The following is a 27,544-nucleotide window of genomic DNA, read 5'->3' as shown; positions in this document are numbered from 1 at the left end:
GCTGGTAAGGAGTTGTGATCCCTTGTAGGAGGAGAGGTGTTCTGGTTTCGGGTGTTTTCATCCTTTTTGTGCTGGTTTCTTCCCATCTTTGTGGATTTATCCACCTGTCGGCTTTGTAGTTGTTGACTTTCTGATTGGGTCTCTGAGTGGACGTCATGTTTGTTGTTGATGAAGTTATTTCTTTTTCTTAGTTTTCCTTTTAACTATCTGGCCTCTCTGCTGTAGGACTGCTGAGGTCCACTCCAGGCCCTGATTGCCTGGGGATCACTTGCAGCAGCTGCCGAACAGTAAAGGTTGCTACCAGTTTCTTCTTCTGCTTTGTCCCAGAAGGATACCTGCCAAATGTCAGTCTGAGCTCTCCTTTATGAGGTGACTCTTTGGATATATGGGGGTCAGGGAGCTACTTGAGGAAACAGTCTGTCTTTTATATTATCTCAGGTGCTGAGCTGTGAGCCCCATTGTTCATTCAGAGCTGCTGGGCTGGTAAATTTAAGTCTGCAGCAGCAGGACTCATAAACCCCCCTTTTATTTCCCAGGTGTTCTGTCCCAGGGAGTTAGGGCTTTATGAGTTTCCGCTGTGCTGCTGCCTTTTTTTTTCCCTCAGGACTGCCCTGCCCACAAGAAGGCAGCCTAGTCACTCTCAGCCTGCAGAGGCTTCGCTGAGCTGCTGTGGGCTGCGTCCAGCTGCCGTGTGAACTTCCCTGCAGTCCTGTTTATATGGGTATAGTTAGAACTGCTTCCACTATGATGGCCTGCCTCTGTAATGACGGACTCTCTCTGTAATGGCAGGTTGCTTCGGCAACGGCGGGTTGCCTCAGCAATGGCAGGCTGCCTCAGTAGTGGCAGATGCCCCTCCCCCACAGAGCTGGACCATTCTGGGTTCAGCTGTGCTTGCTGTGAAACTCTCAACTCTGAGTGTTTCCAATTGCTATTTTTTTGTTTTTGTTTTTGTTTTTGTGGGGGTGGGATCAGCCAACCCTGATCACCTGGCTCCCTGTCTCAGAGCCTTTTGTTTTTTAGTTGAATGGTCGGCTCTCTCCCAGGTGTCCTGATCGCCTGTTGAATAGGTGCCGGGATCTGTGTGATTTCCTGTGCGGTGACCCACTGCGCCGGCTGAAACCACGGCTCTGAGATTCGTGGTGCTTTTTTTGCCCGGGAATCTCCTGGCCTGGCTCCCTGTTTCAGCTCCCCTTGCTGGCTAAGTGGGAACACAGTCCCATTTACTCTGCACTGGGAGCCGCTGTGCCGGGGCACAGGCAAAACAGCCGCACCGGCCAAAACAGCCACCCTGGCCACCCATGGGGCTCCTCCACCTGGGAATCTCCTGGTCTGAGGGCAATAAAAATCCGTCTGGAAATGTGGCGTCCACTCACCCTCTGCACTTTCACTTGGAGCTGCAATCCTGAGCTGCATCTAACCGGCCATCTTTGCTATATTTAGTTTTTTGAGGAACCTCCAAACTGTTCTCCGTAGTGGTTGTCCTAATTTACATTCCCGTCAACAGTATATGAGGCTTCCCTTTTCTCTACAGCCCTGCCAGCATTTGTTATTGCCTGTCTTTTTGATATAAGCCCATTGTAACTGAGCTGAGATATCTCATTGTAGTTTTCAACACTTTTCATATGTCAGTCTGCCATTTGTATTACTTCTTTTGAGAAATATATATTCAAATCTTTTGCACATTTTAAAATAAGTTATCAGGTTTTTTTCCTATAGGGTTGTTTGAGCTCCTTATATATTCTGGTTATTAATCCCTTGCAGGATTGCTAGTTTGCTAATATTTCTCTCATTCTGTGGGTTGTCTCTTCACTTTATTGATTGTACCCTTTGCTGTGCAAAACCTTTTTAACTTGACATGAACCCATTTGTTCATTTTTGCTTTGGTTGCCTGTGCTTGTGGGGTATGGCTCAAGAAACTTTTGCCGAAACCAATGTCCTGGAGGGTTTCCCCAATATTTTTTGTGATAGTTTTACAGTTTGAGGTCTTAGATTTAATTCTTTAATCCATTTTAATTTGATTTTGTCTATGGTGAGAGATAGGGGCTAGATTCATTCTTCTATATATGGATATCCAGTTTTCCCCACACTATTTATTGAAGAGACTGTTTTTCCCCCAGCACACGTTCTTCCCACTTTTGTTGAAAATGAGTTTACTGTAGGCGTGTACTGTATTCTGTTCCATTGGTCTATGTGTCTGTTTTTATGCCAGTACCATGATGTTTTGGTTACTAAAGCTCCAAAATATAATTTGAAGTCAGGTAATGTGATTTTCCTCCAGGTTTTTTGTTTTTGTTTGTTTGGGGTTTTTGTAGTTGTTTTGTTTTGCTTTTATTATTATTTACTTAGGATAGCTTTGGCTATTCTGGGCCTTTTTTGGTTTCATATAAATTTTAGAATTGTTTTTTCTATTTCTGTGAAGAATGTCATTGATATTTGGATACAGATTGCACTGAATCTGTAGATTGATTTAGGTAGTGCAGACATTTTAACAATATTGGTCCTTCCAATCCATAAACATGGAATGTCTTTCCATTTTTTAGTCCTCTTCAATTTCTTTCCTCAGTGTTTTATAATTTTCATCATGGAGATCTTTCACTTCTTTGGTTAATTCCTAGGTATTTTGTAAATGGGACTACTTTTTATTTATTTTGCAGTTTGTTGACTGTTGGCATAGAAATGCTACTGATTTTTGTATGTCAACTTTTATCCTGCAACTTTACTAAACTTGCTTATCACTTCCAATAGTTTTGTTTTTGGAGTCTTTTGGTTTTCGAGATATAAGATCATACCACCTCCAAACAAGAATAATCTGACTTCTTCCTTTTCAATTTTGATGCCTTTTATTTCTTTCTCTTGTCTGATTGCTGTAGTGAGAACTTCCAGTATGATGCTGAACAACAGTGGTGAGAGTGGGCATCTTTCAGGTGCTTCAGATCTTAGAGGAAAGGCTTTCAGTTTTCCCCATTCAGTATGATACTAGCTGTGGGTCTGTCATATGAGGTTTTTAAATTTATTTATTTATTTTATTTATTTATGAATGTGACAGAGTCTTTCTCTGTTGCTGAGACTGGAGTGTAGTGGTGCAATCTGAGCTCACTGCAACCTCCACCTACCAGGTTCAAGCAATTCTCTGGCCTCAATCTCCCAAGTAGTTGGGCTTACAGGAATGCACCACCACATCCAGCTAATTTTTGTATTTTTAGTGGAGACATGGTTTCACCACGTTGGCCAGGCTGGTCTCAAACTCCTGACCTCAGGTGATCCACCCATCTTGGCCTCCCAAAGTTCTGGGACTACAGATGTGAGCCACTTTGCCTGTAAAAACCATATGTGGCTTTGATTATGTTGAGCTATGTTCCTTCTATACCCAGTTTTTTAGGAGGTTTTTTTTTTCCATGAAGGGATGTTGAATGTTTTCAAATAGTTTTTCATCATCAATTGAAATGATCATAAAATGTTTGTCTTCCATTCTGTTGATAGGATGTATCACATTGATTGATCTGCATACGTTGAACCATTCTTGCATCCCAAAGTGAGATTTATCCCACTTTGTCATGAGTGAGCTTTTTAGTGCATTGTTGAATTCAATTTGCTAATATTTTGTTGAGAATTTTTGCATGAATATTCATCAGGGATATTGGCCTGTAGTTTTCTTTTTTTGATGTGTCTTTGTCTGTTTTTGTTATCAGGATAATACTGGCCTCATAGAATGAGTTTGGAAGTATTCCCTCCTCCTCCATTTTTCAGAATAGCTGGAGTAGAATTGGTGTTAGTGCTTTAAATTCTTCGTAGAATTCAGCAGGCTTTTCTTTACTGGGTCCCAGGCTTTTCTTTACAGGGAAACATTTTATTATGGCTTAGATCTTGTTACTTGTTATAGGTCTGTTCAGGTTTTGAATTTCTTCCTGGTTCTATCTCGGTAGATTGTATGTGTCTAGGAATTTGTCCATTTCTTCTAAATTTTCCAATTTATTGGCATATAGTTGCTCATAGTAGCTACTAATGATCCTCTGAATTGCTGTAGTATTAGCTAATGTCTCCTTTTTCATCTCTGAGTTTATTTATTTGGATCTTCTATCATTTTTTCTTAGGCTGGCTAAAGGTTTATTAATTGTGTTTAGCTTTTTAAAAAACCAACTTTTTTACTTCATTAATCTTTCATATTGTTTTCTTCATTTCAATTCAATTTATTCCTGCTCTGACCTTTATTCTTTTGTTCCCCTAATTTTTGGTTTGGTTTGCTCTTTTTTACTCTAGTTCTTTAAGATGCATCATTAGATTGTTCATTTGAAGTTTTTCCCCTGTTTTTGATGTAAGCACTTACAGCTATGAACTTCCCTCTTAGTGCTACTTTTGTTGTATCCCACAGGTTTTGGTATGTTATGTTTCCATTATCATTTCTTTCAAAAAGTTTTTCAATTTCCTTAATTTCTTCATTGACTTGCTGGTCATTCGGAAGCACACTATTTAATTTCAATGTGTATAGTTTCCAAATTTCTTGTTGCTGATTTCTAGTTTTACTCTATTGTGTTTTTTGTTTGGTTTTTGTTTGCTTGACAGAGTCTCACTCTGTTGCCCAGGCTGTAGTGCAGTGGCATGATCTTGGCTTACCACAACCTCCTCCTCCCAAGTTCAAGCAATTCTTATGCCTCAGCCTCCCAAGTAGCTAGGATTACAGGCATGCACCACCACACCCAGCTAATTTTTGTATTTTTACTGAAGATGGGGTTTTGGCATGTTGGCCAGGCTGATCTTGAACTCCTGACCTCAGGTGAGGCACCCACCTTGGCCTCTCAAAGTGCTAGGATTACAGATGTGAGCCACCACACCTGGCCAGTTTTACTCTAAGTGGTCACAGAAAATATTTAATATTGGTGGGGTTTTTTAACGTTTAAAGACTTGTTTTGTGACCTAACATATGGTCTATCCTCGTGAATGATCCACATACTAATGAAAAGAATGTGTATTCTGTAGCCATTGGATGACACGCTCTGTAAATATCCATTAGATCCATTGCTGTATAGTGCAGATTAAGTCTGATCTTTCTTTGTTGCATTTCTGTCTGAAAGACCTATCCAATGCTGAAAGTGGGATGCTGAAGTTTTCAGCTATTGTATTAGAGTCTCTCTCTCTCTCTCTTTGCCTCCCTAATATTTGCTTCATTTATCTGGGCACTCCAGTGTTGGGTGCATATATAATTAAAATTGTTATATCCTCTTGCTGAATTGGCCCCTTTATGATTGTATAGTGACCTTTTTTTTAATCTCTTCTTATAGTTTTTGTCCTGAAATCTATTTTGTCTGATATAAGTATAGAGATTCCTGCTCTTTTTTGGTTTCCATTGCCATGGAATCTCTTTTTCTATCCCTTTATTTTCAGTCTATGTTTGTCTTTATAGGTGAAGTGTTTTACTTGTAGGCAACAGATCAATGAGTCTTGTTTATTTAATCCATTCAGCCACTCTGTGTCTATTGATTGGAGAGTTTAGTCCATTCACATTCAATATTATGACTGATGAGTAAGGACTTACTCCTGCCATTTCATTACTTGTTTTTTGGTTGTTTTGTGGTCTTCTCTTCCTTGTTTCTTTCCTGTCTTTCTTTTAGTGAAGGTGGTTTTGGTTATATGATCTAGTTTCTTGCTTTTAATTTGTGTATCTGTTGGATGATTTTTGTACCATGAGGCTTACAAATACTGTCTTATAGTCCATTATTTTAACTGTGAATGACTTTACACTGTTTGCATAAATACACAAACAAGCGAGCAGAAAAAAAAAAACTAACAAAGACTCCACACCTTAAGTTCATTCTCCTGCTTTTTAACTAATTGTTGTTTCTATTTATATCTTATGGTACTGTCTATATCTTGAAAAGTTCTTATAGTTATTATTTTAGATTGGTTAATCATTTAGTCTCTCTACTTAAGTTTACACACCACAGTTATAGTGGCTTAATATTCTGTGTTTTTATGTGTACTTACTATTACCAGTGAGATTTGTACCTTCAGATTATTTCTCATTCCTCATTATCATGCTTTTCTCTCTGGTTAAAGTATTCCTTTTAGTATTTCTTGTAGGACGGGTCTGGTGTTGATGAAATCCCTCAGCTTTTGTTTTGTCTGGGAAAGTCTTTATTTCTCCTTCATGTTTGAAGGATAATTTCACCAGATACAATATTCTAGGGTTAAAGTTGTTTTTATTCAGCACTTTAAGTTTGTCAAGCTACTCTCTCCTGGCCTGTAAGGTTTCCACTGAAAAGTCTGCCGCTGGACATATTAGAGTTCTATTGTATGCTGTTTCTTTTCTCTTGCTGTTTTTAAAATTCTTTCTTTATCCTTGACCTTTGGGAGTTTAATTATTAAACACCTTGAAGTAGTCTTGTTTGGGTTAAATCTGCTTGGTGTTCTATAGTCTTCTTGTACTTGGATAGTGATATCTTTCTCCAGGTTTAGGAAGTTCTCTGCTATTATCCCTTTCAGTAAACTTTCTACCTCTATGTCTTTAATCTTCTTTAAGGCCAATAATGCTTAGATTTGCCCTTTGGAGGTTATTAGATAGAGCTTGTAGGTATGTTTCATTGTGTTTTATTCTTTTTCCTTTTGTCTCCTCTGTGCATTTTCAAATAGCCTGTCTTTAACCTCATCAGTTATTCCTTCTGCTTGATCAATTCTGCTACTAAAACACTCTGATGCATTCTTCAGTATGCCAACTGCATTTTTTTTAACTCCAGAAGTTCTGCTTGATTCCTTTTAATTATTTCAATTTCTTTGTTAAATTTCTAAGATAGAATTCTGAATTCCTTCTCTGTGTTTTCTTGAATTTGAGATTCTTCAAAACAGCTATTTTGAATTCTCTATCTGAAAGTTTATGTATCTCTATTTCTCCAGGGTTGGCCCTTGGTGCCTTATTTAGTTCATTTGATGAAGTCATGTTTTCCTGGATCACCTTGATACCTGTAGATGTTCGTCTGTGTCTGGGCATTGTTGAGTTAGGTATTTATTGTATACTTTGCACTCTGGGCTTGTTTGTACCCATCCTATTGGGAAAGGCTTTCCAGATACTTAAAAGGAGTTGGACGTTGTGGTCTCAGCTGTATCTGCTTTAGGGCATGGGACCCCAAGCCCAGTAATGCTGTGGTACTTGCAGACTCATAGAGGAGGTACCATGTTGATGGTCTTGAACAAGATCCAGAAGAATTCTTATTCTCTTCCTTCACTTTGTCCTAAACAAAAATATCTCTCTCTCTCTCTCTCTCTCTCTCTCTCTCTCTCTCTCTCTCCCCCCCCCCCCCCCTCAACTGGAGCTGGGGATGGAGTAACACAAGCACACCTGTGGCATCTATTCCTAGGCCTGCACTGGGTCAAATCTGAAGCCAGCACAGCACTGGGTCTTGCCCAAGGCCTGCTATAACCACTCCCTGGCCACTACCTATGTTTCATCAAAGACCTAGGGCTCTACAATTAGCAGGTGGCAAAACCAGCCAGGCCTATGTCATTTGTAGCAAATTCACTCAGGCCCTGGGCAAAACTAGAGGTACCATCCAGGAGCCTGGGACTACAGTCAAAAACCTTAGATGGCCATCTGGTATTCTATTGTACTACAGCTGACCTGGCACTGAAACCACCAGATGAAATCCTTCCCACACTTCTCCCCACTTTTCAAAAGCAAAGGAGCCTCTCCCTGTGGCCACTGCCATCTCAGGCCCACGGGGGGTATTGCCAGACTCCTGCCAATGTTTCCTCAAGGCCTAAGAGCTCTTTAGTCAGTTTGTGTTGAATGCTGCCTGGCCTGGGACTCGTCCTTCATGGGAGTGGGCTTCCCTCTGGCCAAGGGCAGGTCCAGAAATGGTGTACAAGAGCTAAGTCCTGGACTCAAAGACCCCAAGAGCCCACTTGGCGCTCTACTCCCCTATAGCCAAGCTAGTTCCTAAGGTGCAATACAAAGTCCTCTTTACTCAAGCAGAAGGAGTCTCACCCTGTAGCCACCACAGCTGGGAATGTGCTGAGTCTTGCCTGAGGCCAGCAAGTCTCAGGGTCTCACTCAAGGCCCTCAACTGGTATCCTTTCTAGTTATTCAGAGCCCAAGGTCTTTTCAGTTAGGAAGTAATAAATTCTACAACAACTTGGTCCTTCTCTTCAAGGCAGCAGGTCCCCTTCTGGCCCAGAGCATGTCTAGAAATGCCTAGGAGCTAGGGCCTCATGATTCTAACTGGTGCCCTATCCTGCTGTAGCTGAGCTTGATATCTAAGACATATGACAACGTCTTCCCCATTCTATCTCCCTTCTAAAGCAAAAGGAAGGAGTATCTTTTGGCAGCGTCTTCCCCATTCTATCTCCCTTCTAAAGCAAAAGGAAGGAGTATCTTTTGGAGCCGTAAGCTATGCAGCCTGAGGTTGGGGGAGAAGTTATGCCAGCACTCCTTAGCTGCCCTGGCTGGTATCTCAGTAGGTTGCATGCCTCCCTACTCCACTATCTCTAAGCCCGGTTCAACCCTAGGACTTACCTATATGTTGCAATGCTTGTGGCCTACATTGCCCTTCCAATTTATTTGGGGTCTCAGAGCACTTTAGCCTGTGGTGGCAAGGCTTTTAAGAAATACAGTTCCAACCACTGATATCAGCTATTCCTCTCTGGCTATGGCTCGTTTAAATGCACCCTCTGTGGGCAGGCACCCTCTGAGTTTGGTTAAGTTTTGCTTTTTGCTACAGCAAGAAAGCACTGGGTTCAATACTTCACAATTGCTGGCTCTTCCTCTCCCCAAAGCATAGAAACACTCTCTGCACCACCTCTCCACTGCCGATGGGTCAGGGAGGGGTGGTGTCAGCAATGCAAGACTATTTTTCCTACCTCTTCAGTTCCTCTTTCAGTGATACGTAGTTACAATCAGGTACTATGTCTTGATGTACTGTGGGGTACAGGGGAAAATCAGTGGAGCCTTCTATTCCACCATCTTGCTCCACCTCCTCCAGACAAATCTTACCAGTAGCATTTTTTATGCTATCTACAAATTCAATCAGCAAGCTTTTCATTTTCTCATCTGATATGGTTTGGCTGTGTCCCCACCCAAATCTCATCTTGAATTGTAGCTCCCAAAATTCCCTTATGTTGTGTGAGGGACCCAGTGGGAGATAACTGAATCATGGGGGCAGTTTCCACCATACTGTTCTCATGGTAGTGAATAAGTCTCATGAGATCTGATGGTTTTATAAGGAAAAACTCCTTTTCCTTGGCTCTTATTCTCTTCTCTTGTCTGCCCCTATGCGAGACACACCTTTCACCTTCCACCATGATTGTGAGGCCTCCCCAGCCATGTGGAACTGTGAGCCCATTAAACCTATTCCTTTTGTAAATTGCCCAGTCTTGGCTATGTCTTTATCAGCAGCATGAAAACAGACTAATAAATCATCTACATCATCTAAACCATTAGGAAATATATTGAATTGGACACTGCCCCATAGCAGTCCACCAGACTTCCACATACTAGTTGTGCATCCTTTGCATAAGTGATTGCAAATCCATTTAGTAGTCCACCTGACCACAATCTCCTCTATAAAACCATCATTCAGAGGCTTTCATAAGCAGGTTGCTGATATTCCAATGATAATAGCAATAACTAAAGTTTATTGAATTTTCTGTGTGCCAGGCATTGCTCTAAGTGCTTTATGTTGTAGCATCTACATATAATCCTCACAAAAGCACTGCCGTTATCCTCAGTTTACAATACAGACATATAGTAGAGTTCAGTACTTTGCCCAAGGCCACACTACTAGTAAAGGGCAAAGAGGATTCGGTCCTTGGACATCTAGCTGCAGAGCCTGTGCTCTTCTCACAATACTCGTATGTTGAACACCAGGTCTGACATTTTTATAATGTTCAGTCTAGGAATTCTAGGAAAATAAATGAGGTTAGTCTTCCATGGCTGATCCTTAAAGGACCCATACTCCAAGTGATTATCACTTTCTTTTAGAAGGGTTCAAACACAATTCTTTTAATGAGCCATTTAATAATTCTAGAGTTTTGTCCAACGTCAATGCATAGATTGCAGAAATCACAACCCTTACACTTAAAAAAAAAGTCATATTTGCAGTTGCCAGTCTCCAGTCATTGGCACCTCTCCCACTACAGCAGCTCCCCAAAGCTGCTGCTGACAGGTCCAACAAGCTTAAACCCATCTATCTGAGCCACCCAGCAGGCTCAGATGTCCAAGGTAACTCAAAATTTTTTACAAGTCTTGGACTTTAAGTTTCTATTATCAATTCTCTTCTTTCTAAAGATCATTCTCCCTGTCAGATTTAAAGCACACAAAGCATGAGTTTATCAGCTTCCTTTTCTCTTTGTCATACTTCTGTTTATTTAAAACCTCAACCTTTTTCCAAAAATAAATTAAGGCAGCTCTGTCATCTCTTGTCATCACACTATTCAATCCATATGACAGAGTTACCTTTCTTTTTTTCCCCCTCTCTTTGCTCTAAAACTAACATTAAAAATCCTTGTTTTTGTTCTTAACATTATTCATAGGACTAAACCCATTATGGATCTCAGCCTTCTTGGTATAATTTTATATCAACATGCCACCTTTATATTTATCTATGGATATGCATTTCTATGGATATTTTTTAAACTCCAAATGCAATAGATTATTCATATGCATTTTGTGAGAATTTGGGGAATTTAGGGCATCCCCAGACCCCTTAAACTTTCTTCAATTTATAATCTCAGGCCATGTGATCATATCTACATTTTGTATAGACTTTTACTGACATTTTCTAAAATGTTCAACCATTCTATTATTGGCTTTGTGTCAGTTATTTCTTCACATAATCACTATTATTTCTACCTAACTTCGTTTTGTTCGTCATGACTTAAACCAAAATACTAATTATCTTCATTATGCTAATGAGCTTCTAAGAGTAGAAATGGCCAATTAGGTAAGTATTGATCAAATTCTCTACTTTATTTTGCTGAACAAGACCTTCCAGCATATATCTGAGCAATTAAAGTCCTGCATTGCTCCTTTATCATACGCTTGTGCTAGTTCTGGCTAGTTCTATTTAATTGCATCAGAAAAGGTCCCCTCAATCCTCAGCCTGGCTAGGCTTGCTGGAGTATATTGTTCCTCATTCTGCTAGCATTTTGTGTAGAAATGCTAGAAACTAACCTTATGGCCTCAAACGTTCACATACAGTGTAAAGTTCATGGATAACAATTGATCTTGATATGTTAATACAAAAAAATAAATACATGATTCTTGGTGAAGACTTGGTGGGAATATTTCAGGGCTATTTTTATGGCATTTCTGAAGGGCCCAACAGTATCCCACAACAATAAGGCATAAAATCTTATTAGACACTCTCTTCTCCTCCCCTTGAAATATTGAAAGTTTAGAGTCTTTTTTATCCATTCACCAAGTCACTCTGATCAAAATATCCTTTGGGAGGCCAAGGTGGGTGGATCACAAAGTCAGGAGTTTGAGAACAGCCTGGCTAACATGGTAAAACCCCATCTCTACTAAAAATACAAAAATTAGCCAGGCATGATGGCATGGGTCTGTAGTCCCAGCTACTCAGCAGGCTGAGGCAAGAGAACTGCTCAAACCCAGGAGGCAGAGGTTGCAGTGAGCTGAGATCACACCACTGCACTCCAGCCTTTGTGACAGAGCAAGACTTCATCTCAAAACAATACAAACAAACAAACAAAATTCTTCCTAGAATGCCTCTTAGAAACATCCCAGTGTATGCTTTGTAAAGAGCATAACTGATGGGGTCAGTCACTGGAAGCAGTTGTAGATTTTCTCTGCTCAACTATTACTTGTGGATCTTCCACTAGTGTCATGCAGGATGAACCTTAGAAAACAGGGCTTGAGAAATGAAGAATAACCACTGCATTAATTCAGACATAAGGTCACCAGGCCCAAGTAGGATGGGGCAACTAGAAAAGAGAAGAAAAATAGAGAAGCAATAACATTTGAGAAAGTCCAGGCTTTAGACGTTGATCTATATGTATAAAGCAAGGGAAGGGGAAGGCCATGGATAAATCCCAGGTTTCAGAGATGGGAGTCTTGGGCAAAAATTGAAGAACAGGTAATGGCTAGTTGACGTGGGTGAAGTGTAGCAGGAACATAATCATTAGTAGGGAGGGGAGGCCCAGAAGTAGAGGAATTGACCAGAAAGGCTGTTTACCCAAGAAGGGGCATCCATCTGAATCAGTCTCGGAGAAGATTTCTGGTGATAAGACAATATGCTATGGTTCAAGGAAAAGGGGCTGGTTTTTTTAATGCTAACGATAATATATCTATTTTTAAGTAAAAAAAAGTGACTCAAATTAAAGAAAAGAATGAATACAACAGTCCTCCCTTATCTGTGAGGTATATGTTCCAAACCCCAGTGGATGCCTGAAACCTTGACTAGTACTGAACCCTATATATACTATGCTTTTTCCCATAGATACATATTGATCACAAAGTTTAATTTATAAATTAGGCACAGTATAAGATTAACAACAATAACTAATAATAAAACAGGACAATTATACTGTAATAAAAGTTATATGAACGTGGTCTCACTCTCTCTCTCTCTAAATATCTTATTGTTCTGTGTATATTCACCAATTTCCACACTGCAGTTGACCACAACTAACTAAAACCTTGGATAAGAGGGAACTTAAACCCTACTGTAAAGGAAGGGTGATATTTAAATATGGTAAAAATTATGTAAACAATACATAAAACGAATCATGTAAACATTCTCACAGTAGAAAAAGACTCGTGGGTTAGTATGAACCTAAATGAGGTAAAGTTATAAAAGCTACAAAGTTCACCACGTTCTGGTTCCTGGACTACAATTCCTGACTTCCTGGAGATAGTATCTAGAAGATTCTTGGTCAATTTCTAAAAGATCTGAAAGTTCCTTCCCTCCTTGAAAATTTGTTTTCTCTCCCCAGAGTTGCAATTAGGGTTGACACTAGAAATTCACGAAAAACATGTTCTCTTTTCCTAAGTGGGCAATCCTTTTCAGGGTGAACACACCACCCCCCCCCACCCCCGCCAGCCCCATACCTTGGTCCTTGCCTGGGCCATTTCGTCACACCTGCACATCCTCAATTCTCATAACTCTTAGGTGTTTCCAACATAAATAGTCTCTTACCTTTAAAGGCATCGGCTTGGCTTCTTTTGAATCACTTGTGGGCTGTCCATGTTCCAAAGGTTTACTTAATTCCTCTGCTGGCTGAACTTGCAAAGTTTCCTGAGGTTTAAATATTGTGCTTTCTACTTCTAAGGGTCCCCTTTCTATACCCTCTTGTTCAATCTGGAAAATACTTGATATGGCTTCAGGAAGTTCCTTACGCATACTCTGTCGAAAAAAGTAAATGTGCAAGAATGCTTTTTGTAAAAATTGGTCCTTCTAGGGTTTTCAGTAATACAACAGTTTCTATCTGACAACAAGATGAATATGAAAAATGTATGCTTGAAACTAAGCAGAGGTGCTAAGTTTCCTCTGAATGCTTAGAATCTCAAACTGACTTAAGAAAAATGTGAAGGCTAGCAAATTGTTTTCCTTGGCCCTTCTCTCGGAAAATACAGCTATCCCCACAGTTGTTATAGGTAAAAGATGGCACTTAATACCAAATACTTTAAAATTGTCTTTATTATGCAAGAAGGCATAGCCAGATCAAGAAATTTAATTTTGTAAAATAGAACTTTAATCTTGAGCTCATGTTGGTTTTTTTTTTCCACATCACAAGTCATCAAGCAGGAGCTCATGTTTTTATAAAGGTACTAAATGGTGTTACGGAAAGATTAAGAACTTTGTAACCAGATGGAACTGAATTCAAATCCTGGACCTGTTAGTTAACAGATGTTTGACCTTAGTCAAGCTACTTAAAATTTTTAGCCTCATTTTTGACACTGGTAAAAGGGAGTTAATAAATTGATTTTATAAAATGGCAAAGTAGATGCACTGGGGTAATTGCCTTGTGAGCCCTCCTCTTGTACTGTCTACCTATGGTAAACTCAATCATTATAACATTCCATAGCTTTTGGAACTGCTGATCATTCCCTTTCTTTTGAATTTCTCTGCTCCTGACTTCCTCAATGCACTCTCCCGGAGTTCTCATTTGGGAGACTGAATAGATGAAAGTACCACCCACCAAAATAGAATATGGAAAAAGAAAAGTTCAAGAGATTCACCATCTTCAGGACTCTGCTCAACCTCCCCTTCTCCACAGAGGCTTTCCTGATCCTATACTCTTCTATACTGCCTCTATTCTAGCATGCATCACACTGTATTATAATCCTCTAAGTAGCTATCATCATAATCCTAATTGCCAACAGAAGTGAGCATTATCTTACCTAATTTTAATACTCACTGAACCTCCATGAAGTAGGAACTGTTTTGTAGCCCCACCTTAGGAATGAAGCATCTGAGGCTTAGGAAAATTGTATACTTGCCCAAGGTCATACTTCAAGTAAGTAGCCAAGCTTTGTTTGAACCTAGACAGCCTGACTCCAAAGTGCAGTCTCTTTCCCTCTTAACCTTTCACCAAATAGTAGTGGTTCTCAAAGTGTGGTCCACAGACTCCTGATAGTCTTCGAGACCTTTTCAGAAGGTCTGCAATGTCAAAACTACTTGCATAATAATATTAAGATATTATTTGCCACTGTGTTGAAATTTGCACTGATAATGGAAAAAGCAGTGGTGGGTAAATAGTGAAATAATACTTTTTAAATGATTGACACACAAGATTATAAAATCAGGCAAGATAAAACAATTGTTCAAAGAGTAAGACAGATTAATCGGTTTTGATGTAATAATATGTAACAAGTTTATATATCTGGTTTCAGATTCCACATTGTGACTAATCTTTATGAAACTACCATTTATGAGCTGGGCATGGTGGCTCATGCCTGTAATCCCAAAACTTTGAGAAGCCACAGCAGGTGAATCACTTGAGCCCAGATGTTCAATGACAGCCTGGGCAACATGGCAAAACCCCATCTCTACAAAAAATACAAAACAATTAGCCAGGCGTGGTAGCGCATACCTGTAGTCCCAGCTACTCAGAAGACTGAGGTGGGAGGATCACTTGAGCCCAGGAGGTCAAGGCTCCAGTGACCTGTGGTCACACCACTGCACTCCAGCCTGCGTGACAGATCAAGACCCTGGAAAAAAATAGAAAGAAGAGAAAAGAAGAGAAGAGAAGAGAAAAGAGAAGAGAAACAAAACCTCCACTTGTGGAGTTGTGGTGCAAGAGTATCCATAAGTTATAAAAAGGCAATTGAAATATTTCTCCCTTTCTGTAAGAGATCAGATTTACTTAACATACTTCAACCAAAAGAACACATTACAGCCTGAATGCCAAAGCAGATATGAGAATCTAGTTTCTCTATTAAATCAGAGAGTAGACTTACAACAAATGTAAGACAATTCTACTCTTTTCACTCAAATTGTTTTGTTTTGGATATTTTTGTCTAAAAATTATGTTCTCATATTAATATATAATTAGCTTATTATTTTAAATGAGTGAATACATATTTGAAATTTTTCTCAGTTTTAGTTTTTAATATGGTTAATATTGGTTGATATGATCCACATAAACAAAAATTCTCATTAGGTCCTAAAAGTAATTTTTAAAATGTACAGGTGTCCTGAAACTAAAACTGTGAGTCCTTCAAAACTTTAAAGTTTGAGGATTCCTTTAAAAAGAAATTAATTGTGTCTCACTTTATCTTTTATATCTCAAGCACTTAGCACATTATATACACTGTAATTATTTATGAATAAATAAATGAAATTATTTATCTGCTATGTAATCCCTATGAGAACACCCATTAAATAGCAGTGTACTTTGTCTCTTTATAAACTGACCTACTCCCTAAATGAGTCTCTCCAGGGCAAGACCTGTCGTTTCTATCTTTGCATCAACCATGTCTGAAACAATACCGAGCACATAATAGGAAAAGCAGTGAATGAATAAATTCCGTGATTTTTTTTTTTTTGGTAAATATGTAAGGAAATCACTCACCATGATCAAAAACTGTTATATTAAAAATGATGGGTACTTGAAAGGTATTCCATTAAGAAGGCTTCTTTTTAAAAAGAAACAAGTTGCACCAAAGAACTAAGAAAGCTCCGGCTTGTGGCATTGAGATGCTCATGACTGAGGCCACCATGTGCTGAGAGTAGGAGCCAGGTGCCACTTAGAAAGAACAGGTCCTCTCAGAAAGGGAGTGTGCTGACCAGTGCTGCCCAGATAAATCTCAGCCCAGGAACTACCAGGGTAAACTTCTAGGGCAATCTAAGGGGCAGGTAGGGCAGATAGAGTTCTGTTTTCTGGCACAGAGTGGGCACTCCACAAAATGTGTCTGGAATAAATAACACCATAGAGGAGCCTTTCTACCATGACTAGGTACCAAGTTGAAAGGCATTTTACCTCTAAAGAACCTCATAAAAAGCCAGAGGCCAAAAGAGGTCCAGTGATTGCCCGTAAATGTCAATGCTAAAGGAATGGTTCCAGTAGAATTACAAAGAAATTAATCTTTTGGCTTAAATATTTATTTTAAATAATCAAGATGATATTTAAGCTAGGTACCTGATTGTGGGCCTTTTTCACAGTTTCCTTCAAAATGGTATCTTTCCTTATACTTTATATGAACGTAGTGAATGGTATTAAGTTTATTCTATCAATGAAGATTTCTATTTTGCTAAACATAACTGATCTTGTGTTTTCAGTTTACTATACCTGTTAGAGGCTTCGAGGTCAGAAGTTTTGATATCTACTCGTAAATTGTGTCATCTAAAGGCAGCTACTGTCAATGTCAGTGTTAAGCCCATAGCATATGTGATAAGGCTTCATAATTGATATATCCACATACTATTACAAAGGGCTACCGGTACCATCTCGTGCTGGGTCATAAGGCAGGTGATGGGAATACAAAGGAGAAAAAGATATGGCCCCAGAGCATCTCAAACTCTAGTAATTCTACCATTTGTGGTAACTCTAACATTACAGGATCCATCGCTTTCATGAAAAGAAAAAATTCCATGCACTTTCTGAACATGATATGTTAACCTAAAAATGAAATATGATCACAATTTTATATGTGTGGGGGTCACATTTTCAAGAACCAAAGGAGCAGGTTATTTAATAACATTTTAGGAATTCTTCGTAGAGGAACTGACCATTAGGCTCTCACTTTTCTATATAAATGTTGGTTTCTATAAACAGGGAGACACTATCCATTCACAGGGAATATGTTCCAGATTGCTTTGAATCCAACGGTTATTCTGCCAATGATGGATAAAAATAAAACTTTATTTCCCAAACAAATTTCTGTCACCAACTGTCCATATTTCTCAACCAAATTCTCCTCTTGCAATGCTTTTAACAATTCTTCTAGCTGAATACAGAGGAAAGTAATACTTTCTTAGAAGCTAACGACTTTTAATTAATGATCCACCTACCTTCTAGATCTAAATATCTCTAAATCAGGATTGTTAAAATCTTACCCTTCTAAAAAGAGTTTGGGGTCTTAGCTCAAAAGGTCCATGGAAGCCAGCAACAGTGAGCCGAAATGGCCAAGACTCCCAGGTGGCATTGAGTTAGATGTGCTCACAGGTAAACACACCTCTAAAATACATCAGAGGAATTTTTTAAGCTCTCTATATAAACATTCAAGCAATAGGAAGCATCCTGTTACTTTAACAGAGGCAAGGAAGATTTTTATTGAAGACTTTACCATTTGCGATTCCTCAGCACCCATCTGGAAACTATGCTCTGCTTGTATCTGAGGTGTTTCTGCTTGAATAGATGATGTTTTAAGGTACATTTTTCCCATTAGAGAAATATCCTTAAGGAGAAAAGGAAACAAAATGATGTCAATTTTTAAAATCTTTGAGGTGCATCATTCATTACACTAAAACGCTGTATGTCTCTATTTCTCATTTAGTGTAGTAAATGAGAAATAGAGACATATAAGCTAGTCAATCACATGCAGTAAATACATACAGCAAAAAACAATAAAGGCAGGGTGCAGTGGCTCACACCTGTAATCCCAGTACTTTTGGAGGCCAAGTTGGGTGAATCACCTGAGGTGAGGAATTTAAGACAAGCCTCACCAACATAGTGAAACCCCATCTTACTAAAAATACATTCCTGCTAGCAGCATACAAGGATTCCAGTTTCTCTGCATCCTTGTCAAGTCTTGTTATTTTCTGGTTTTTTTTTTTTTAATTATAATCATCCTAGTGGGTACAAAATGGCATCTCATTGTGATTTTGATTTGTGTTTCCCTGATTATTTGGGTTGGTCATCTTTTCACGTGCTTATTGGCTTTTGATTATCTGCTTTGGAGAAATGTCAAAAATACTTTGCCCACTTTTTAAATATATAGAAATAAAAATTTGTTGTCTATTTATCTCCTGTGATTATATTCTCACTTATAGTGGGGTGGCCAGGACACTTACAACTTGTAGGAAGAGGTAGGAAGGGAGTGAAATTCTTAAGCTGAATAATCAGCATATTTCTTTTGAAACTTCCTTCTGTTGTTATTTTCTACTTTAAAATGGTGCAACCACTGTGGAAAAGTTTGTTGATTCCTCAACATACTATTACCAATCAACCCATCAATTCCCCTTTTAGGAGTATGCCCAAAAAAATTGAAAAAAGCTATTTCAGTAGATATTTGTACAATGATATTATAGCAGCACTATTCGCAATAGTCAAAAGGTGGAAACAAGCCAAATGTCCATTCATGGATGAATGGATAAACAAATTTGGCATATCCATACAGTGGAATACCACCCAACCAACAAAGTACTGATGTACGCCACGATGTTGGATGAATCTCGAAAACATTATACTAATTGAAAGAAGCCAGATACCACAGGTCATAAATTGTACGATTCAATTTATATGAAATATCTAGAATAGGAAAATCTATAGAGAATAAAGCCAACTTGTTGTTGAGGATGGGGAATGGGGAGCGACTGTTTAATGTGTACGGAATATCCTTTCGGAAAGATGGAATGGTTTTGAAACTAAATGAAGGTGATGGCTGCTCAACATCGTAAATGTTGATGCCACTTACATCAACATTTGATGTAATTGTGCACTGTAAGATGATTAATATTACATTATGTGAATTCATCTCAGTGTAAAAAAAAAGTAATTGGATGTGATGAGCACTTGAAAATAGTAGGTGCACAACAAATGTAATTTCCCTGCTCCTTAGACATTTTTAACTAATATAGCCATAAAATTTATTTGTGATAGTTAATATGTTGCCCAATGACACACAGGTTTATTTTTGTTTGCCTATAGTCTAGTAAAGCCAGAGAAATAAACTTCACACTTGACAAGTTAAAAAAGATGTGTAATATAAAAAAAAGTTTTATTTACAACAATAATTTTGTTAGTGCTGGATCTAAAGTTTAATCACAAAGAAACACAAATGGATGTAGAGGTAACAGGTGAGAGTAAAAAAATGCACTTTATTCAACATTAGGAAATCCACTAATTTATAATTAAAGTATAAAAACATACAATGATCTTCATGGTACTCTCAAGTGAAAATCACATGGTAGTCTCAGGTAAAGGTGGAATGATAAAGTGGTTGAGCACACATGCTATGCTTTTGGTTTCAAATCTTGACTTCAGTTGCCTTAGGACATTCTCAAGTAAATTATTCAATCTCTCAATTTTGTAAAATGGGAATAATAATAGCACATATATCATATGCTTATTATGAGGATTAAATGATATAATACATGCAAACACGAAGTGTCTTATATATAATAATAGTTATTATTCACATTAAAATAAAAAAGCAAAATAAGGATGTCTATTGGCACCATCATAATTTGACACTATACTGGAAATTCTAGATATGAAACAGAAAAGAACATTATAAGAAATGAATTAACCACATAACTGTTACTTGAAGAGGCTATGATTATATACCTAAAATTCCCAAAATAATCTGTATTTCAGATGGAAAATCAATTCATCAAAACCAAATTCAGAAATTTAGAAAATAAGAAAAAGAACAAAATCATGAAAGCACAAAAATTATAAACTACCAAAATAGTGTCTTAGGAAACATGAGGAAAACAAAAAAATTGACAAACATAAAAATTGACTTGAATCAGAAAACTTGGATTTGGGACTAAGAAAAAAAATCAAAAAGAAAAATTTTAAGTAACACAACTAGTATTTTGTTTAACGTGTATTAACTCTACCTTGTCTCCCTGAGTTGTAAACTGTAACTAGTAGTATATTTCTACATCCTCCACAGTCTGTCAAAGTGTTTAACAAATTTTTTAACTCCATACATAATTGAAAATTTATAAACCTGTAAGCAGTCCAGCTTCACAATCCCGGATACATTTTTTTATGTGTTTCATAGAGCTGTTTCTAACAATGGCATGTAACAGAATCCAAAATGTCCGAGCTAGAAGGGCCTTAAAGGATCAGTAAAACCCAAAGGATGCCCAAATTTTTCCAGACGCTGAAACCAAAGCTTTGAGGCTTAAAGGGTGCTGTGAAGTATTCAAAACAAACAGAGCACATGGTCTTTCCCCTAAACTGCTTCAAGCAGACGGAGAGCAACAGAAGCAGCAGTGTTCCTGTGGCCTGTTAGGCAGGCCCAGTATTTTCTCAATCACCATTAAAAGAAGGGGTAGACAGAGCAGCTGCCCTCTACCCTTTGTCATGCAATCCAGGTTCTCCCCAAATGACACTGGCCCAAATAGCATGGGCCAAAACAGTGTTTCTAAAATATACACTTTATGTTCATCAGCACTTAGTCAAGCTGCATTGCCTTTAAATAACTTTACTATAAAGTTTAAGGTTTAGAAAGAAGGAAAGAAAAGGCATCGTACGGCCCTAAATGTGTATATTGTCCACACAGGCTACTTTCTTGAGAAACTGTCCTGATCTGCATTGACTTTCTCTTGCTTCCTGCAGGCAAAACCCCAATGGCAGTGGTCTCTGGAATCCTCCTTACAGGCACAAAATATATCAGGGCTGCCTGACATCCATTCTTTCCTATTGTGACTTTTTAAATTAAATATGTATATGATTGTTCTGGATGACTGGACCCTGTATTCCATAGATGTGTCAGTTCTAAACATATGATTTAAAAATGAACAACAAAAATAGGAATCTGAATGGCTGCCACATAAATTTAAACATCAAAATTGCTACGGGCATCATCTAAAACTAAATGTATATAGCATATTTCCCACAAAGTCCCAACAGAACATAGTCCATTACTTAAACCTGTTCGAAAACTACAATAGTTCCAGAAACACAAAATTATTAGGTTTCAAGTAAAATTTTCTGCTTTTTAATATCACTTCTCTGATAGCTACTCTACACAAGAAAACTACAGTGCTTTTAGAAAAAAAAAAATGAGGCTTCTTCTAGATCCTCCCATTTTAACTACTTGTCTCTACTTTCTAGAACAGCAAATGCTACAGGACATCACTTTCCCAGCTACCTCTAGTCAAAGTACTGAGCTATATTTTCTCCTCCTCCATGATTAACTATTCATTTTCCATCTGGCTCTACCATCTTTATATTTCCTAATTAAAGAGGCCAAGTAGATTAACATTATCAATATTTCACAATATTTCAACACAAAATATCACAACTACATATTTATGTACTCCATAGTAGGTGAAAAAGCAACAAAAATCGTTCCAGTCATTAAACACCCTATGTTAAAAGAATTTAAAGTTCATATAAAAATAAAAGTACTGACAACTCTTTTTTAGATATTTTAATTTCAAGCTATTCATCCATAAAGTATGCAATAGTAAAATGCGCTTGACCTTTCTTCATAAAAAGGAAATTAATGGCAATTTCTCTCCTGTGGAAATCCCAATTGCCTGAATTACTGATATTTTAGAAATAGACTTTTTAAAATGTCGTATGTAATTTTATGCAAGTTGACTATATATCTTAGACTTAATAAATTATAGCCTCATTTTGTTATCTGCTAGTTTAAAACAAATTGTTTAATAATAGATGTGTTTTTAGAGGAAATGCTGTTACTTGGAATTAATTTTCCAATGATACAGTCTTCTATAATCTACTTATAATGTGTTATATGTACTCTGTAATTTCCCTAAAAAGAATGAACTACCAGTACACTATGGATTAAACCAAAATATGGGAAAATAAACACTAACTGCTGCTTATGGATAATATTGCAACTTGTTATGCATATAATATTTTACTTTTTCATATGTATAAATTGCATTTGTTAGGTGTTTTAATGTTTTAAATATATTTACATTAAAAAATTATTTAGTTTTGTTTTCTGTTTTATAACTATAGTGAGAATGATGTTTTAAAACAAAGTTTTTGGTTATAAAATATATATATATATGTATACTGGTTATATACGTATACTGGGTCCTATCACTTTTCAGCAGAATATGAAATCTTCTTTTAGAAATTCAATGTAAATAGGTTATAATACTCATATTCTTTATTCCTTTATTGAGAAATAATTTACATTCCATAAAGTTTACCCTTAAAATATACAATTCAGTGGTTTTAGTAATATTTACAAAGTGGTACAATCATCACTTTCTAATTCCAGAATATTTTCTTCACCCCAAAAAGAAATCCTAAATCCATTAGCAGTTACTTCCCATTCTTCCCTTCCTTCAGCCCCTAGCAAACAAAATAATCTACTTTTTGTCTGTATGGATTTGTCTGTTCTAGACATTTCATATACCTAGAATCAAACAACATTTGGCTCTTTTTTTAATCTGGCTTCTTTCGTTTAGCTTAACGTTTTCAAGGTTCATCTATGTTGTATCATGTATCAGTACTCTATTTCTTTTTATGGCAAATTATATACCACATTTTGTTTATCTTTTCATTAATTATGGGCATTTGGCTTATTTCTACTTTTTTGACTATTATAAACAACACTGCTATGAAAAAAGGGAAGAAATGAGGCATTCATGAAAAGCTTGTTTAAATCAGGTCATCTAAAACAGATGCAATGCAATCAGAAAAATATTGCCAGAATATGATAAAGCCTATGGTTGGGCAATGCACCATCCTTTATTCCTTGACATTCATATTAGAAAAGACAACAGAAGGTCCAGACTTTTCGTTTCAGAAGGCTATGGAGAAATTTAAATTAACATGCCTGACTCTAGGTTATGGCATCTGCTATGTCAGTTATGTCAAATTCATCCCTTTGAATTATATACCAACTGTTCAGTGAGTTATGATGTGCTATGCAAGCAGCACTGTGCCACAGCCCTCCAGGACTAGGAATCCAAGAGAAATATAAGTCAAGATTCTCTCCCTCAAGAAGTTTCAGTTAGTTAGAGAGATGAAAACAGCAGACTAGGAATCATGTTTTTCAAAATGCAAAGCACTATATTTAATCAAGCATAATTATTATGCACAGGCTCCAAGTTCAATAGAAATCTAATTTATTTAGAGAGATGAGGATAAGGGTATAAATATCAGAGAATGCACCAGTTTTAGTTATGCTAGTGAAAAATAAATGTGGTTCTGGGTCAAGGGATAGAGGGAGGGGGAATGCAGTTCTTATCTCATATTTTAATATAAGAGCACCTGAAAATAATTATGCATCTATATCAATGAATTTTGAAAGTTCATATGACTCTTTTGTTTATTTAGTCAACAGTATTTCATAAAACTAAAATTCCTAAGACACACACTGAGTGTATTAGTCTGTTTTTACACTGCTATAAAGAACTGCCCAAGACTAGGAAATTTATAAAGAAAAGAGGTTTAATTGACTCACAGTTCTGCATTGCTCGGGAGGTGTCAGGAAACTCACAGTCATGGTAGAAGGTGAAAAAGGCACCTTCTTCACAAGGCAGCAGGACAGTGTGAACACACAGGAAAAACTACCATTTATAAAATCATCAGATCTCATAAGAATTCACTCACTACCACAAGAACAGAATGAGGGAACCACCCCCACAATCCAATCACTTCCCTTCCTCAATACGTGGGGATTACTGGACACTCCCTCAACACATGGGATTACAATTCAAGATGAGATTTGGGTGGAGACACAGAGCCTAACCGTATCACTGAGGAAGTATGAAAACATATTTGTTATGTCTTCTCAAATGACACCACATCTCAAAAACACAGTTTTTGCTGTTCTTGAATCAAATAATAAATTTCATTATTTTCTTAAATGTTTTCCATTGTAAAACCATTCAAAAATGTTAACTGATGTTAACTAATATAAAACTCAACAAATTAATACACAGTTCGCCTATCCTGATGTTCAACAAAAACATTTGTAGTACCACTTGCAGATCTTATTTCAAAAAGGCTCTAGTAACCATTGTCCAAGATGATCCCCAATGATTCCCTCCTCAATGAATAGGACAGACATGTGTAATCAATAAGATATAGCAGAAATTACAGTGTGTGGCTATTTCAAAAAATATATGGCAACTTCCACATTGCTCTCTCTTAGATCACTCATTGTAGGGGAAGTCATCTGCCATGGCATACAACACTTAAGCAGTCCTACGGGGAGGTCTCCTGCCAACAACCAGCACCAAACTACCAGTCTAACGACTGAAGCTTCCTGGGAGCAGATTCCTCAGTCCCAATCAAGTCTTCAAATGATAGCAGCCCCAGACAAGATCCTGATACAACCCCACAGGCGAGAATTACATAGGTAAGTTGCTCCAAGATTCCCTACCCACAAAAACTGTGTGTAATAAATGTTCATTGTTTTAAGCTGCTAAATTTTGGGATGATTTGTTGCACAGAAATAAATAACTTTAAAAAGGCTCTAAAATTCTAGCTCTTCAGATATTTAATGGCATTTCATAAAGAACCTAATACCTCAAAATCCCATAATTTTTATTATTTAGGTATGTGTTTCTTCCTTATTACCCATTATTACATAATTTTTCTTAGCATTTTTAAAAGATATATATTGCTTTACAAAAACCATTAAAAAGTGAGGTAGCTTGGCTCAGCACAGCAGCTCACACGTGTAATCCCAGCACTTTGGGAGGCTGAGGCAGGTGGACCACTTGAGGTCAGGAGTTTGAGACCAGCCTGGTCACCATGGTAAAACCCCCGTCTATACTAAAAATACAAAAATTAGCTGGGTGCGGTGGTGGACACCTGTAATCCCAGCTACTCAGAAGGCTGAGGCACAAGAATCACTTGAACCCAGGAGGTGAAGGTTGCAGTGAGCCACAATTGCACCACTGCAGCACTCCAGCCTGGGCAACAGAGTGGGACTCTCTCTCAAAAAAAAAAAAAAAAAAATTGAGGTAGTTTGTGCTAGATCCTTAGGAAAAACACAAGGTGCATGTGTTAACATTACATACTGAGTAATACTTAATATGCTCTCCTTTGTCCCACATAATTATCCCAAATATGAAATATATTTAATCATCTAACATTTTACTATATTGTCAGTAACTTTGAAAGACACATTCCATGTGTCATTGCTACAGTATTTGTGAAAACTACAGAATTACTAAAAATTGAAGAGCTTTCTAGAGGCAGGACTTGTCATAAGCCCACACCAAGAACATAGTTTTTTGTCCTATTATTAAACAAAGTTAATGAGAGAAACTGTAAATTCCCTAACAAGCAGAAACCTATATATAATAACATCTAACCTATGTTTATATTTTAGGGAATATATATACCTTCCCTAAGTAAGATGAAGAGTGACTGATTCATATCACCTGTGAAAGAGCATTAATAATCAGCCATCAGTTATCTCTTCTCCATACTAAATACCATCTCCTCCAAATTTTTCTCATATGGATCTGGGAGAGGAAACTATAAATTTTCAGAAGAATCCATAAGAATATTCTCTTAAGCTTCCTAATCTCACAGAGGATTTAATAACATAAATAAATACTTCAATAATAAAATTCAGAGCCCCAAGAGAAAGCATATTTTTGCTTTACATAATTCAACAAATATTTATTTATAGAGTGACAACTAAGTCCAAGGAATTATATAAGGTGATGTGAAGGATAAAAAAAGCAAAAGATAAATAATCTTGCCTCCAGGTTTTTAATGGTCTTATAAAACAAATTCAGCATGCATTTGATCCATCCTACTAAAAATAGAAAGACAAAAGTCTATTCTGATCACTTAGGTAAGTCACAGCCTAGATGAGCATATATATTGATGTACAGATAAATAATAATAATACGTGTTGTAAGAGAAGCACAAAGTAAATTTGTACCAAGGAGTTGGGGTAAAGAGGGCGAATATTATATTTAGAACAGAAGGCAGCACTTCCTTAAAATAGTTCTTAAGAGAAAAATAGAAACTAAATGTGCCCAGTGAATACAAAGAGCACTGCAAGTGGAGAAACACTCCTTAGATCGATTTTCAGATCCTTTCGATTCCCCTGGGGCAGGTGCACATGTGCCACTTACTGCACTCAAACAAGGTTAGGATGGAAAGCATCTTCACGTTGGCTCCCTCACTCCCTCTCCCCAGCCGTACTTCCAAGGGGTAGTGATGAACCCTGTGATTGTGTGCTGATTTGGTTCTCTAACATGATTTTTCTCACAGCCAGATTCTAATTTGAAAAAGAAATCACTCCATTCATTTCATTTATATGAAGTTGTGGGAACTTTTACCACATTATTCATTTATTTCATTTCCCTTCTCCCACTTTGCAAAAAAGCTAATCTTTGGGCAGAAGCAATGAGATTATTCAAGATATCAAGGGATTCAGTTAAGGTTTTCAGTTGGAAGTATCAGAAACAGACTCTCACCATGTAGAAGGTATTGAAAGGCTGTCTGGATTCACAGAATCAGTGGGGGAAGGACCACATAAGTCACAGAACCCAGAAGCAGAAGGCATCATAACAGTCTTTTAGCAATAATAAACTTTCCAAGGTTCCTCATGACCCAATGGCCTGGAATGAATCCTTATCATTTCTTTCATAAACAGATATGGTGTATTCAGGAAATCTTAAAATTCAGTTGATGGCTGGCGTGGTAAAGTGCATTAATGGCCTCAATTCTTCACCTCTCACTCTATGTGATTGTGCATTTTTTATCCATCAAGAGGCAAAGTTTATTTTCCTGCCTCCTGACTCTGGATGTATCAATTTGTCTCTCAATTTATCCATTTTATTGCTTTAGCCAGTAAAATGGGGCAAAAGCAATGATGTGCCAATTCCTACCCTAGGACTCAAGAGTTTGCAGGTTGCTCTCTTGAACTTCTGCTGTTACTATGAGAAGTGCATGCCTAGTCAAACCATTGGTTCCAGGGGGATAAAAGTGCATAGATGTCCCTGCTCTAGATGTACAACATGGAACAGAGCTGACCAAGCTAAAGTCACCAGCCAGAATAGAACCCAGCCTAGATTAACTGACTCCAGCCAATCCACAAAGGTGAGAGCTATAATAATGTTTAGTACTAAGCCCTTAGTTTTGAGAGTTTGTCACACAGCATTAACTGTCTGATACAACTGGTGAATAAATTAGAAGGCAAAAAAAATAAGGCTAGTAAGGTCAAATTATGAAGAACCCT

The 27,544-nt window shown here is 37.6% G+C and overlaps 1 protein-coding gene across 1 annotated transcript in view; it reads right to left on the bottom strand.

Moving 5' to 3' along the window:
- The window catches only part of TTC6 (tetratricopeptide repeat domain 6), a 226,700-nt gene that overhangs the window by 133,916 nt on the left and 65,240 nt on the right, over positions 1–27,544 (bottom strand). The window contains exons 3-4 of the mRNA XM_064365726.1: positions 17,732–17,842; positions 13,140–13,346 (exon numbers count right to left, since the gene is read on the bottom strand). Of these exons, the coding sequence (XP_064221796.1) occupies positions 13,140–13,346; positions 17,732–17,842 (318 nt within the window). The remainder of the gene's footprint in view (positions 1–13,139; positions 13,347–17,731; positions 17,843–27,544) is intronic.

The sequence above is a fragment of the Aotus nancymaae genome, unplaced genomic scaffold (genome assembly GCF_030222135.1).
Source record: "Aotus nancymaae isolate 86718 unplaced genomic scaffold, 86718_ANA_hifiasm-v0.15.2.pri h1tg000062l, whole genome shotgun sequence".
Classification (NCBI taxonomy): domain Eukaryota; kingdom Metazoa; phylum Chordata; class Mammalia; order Primates; family Aotidae; genus Aotus; species Aotus nancymaae.
The sequence above is the reverse complement of the archived record's forward strand: the minus strand, read 5'-3'. Positions and strand labels throughout refer to the sequence as shown.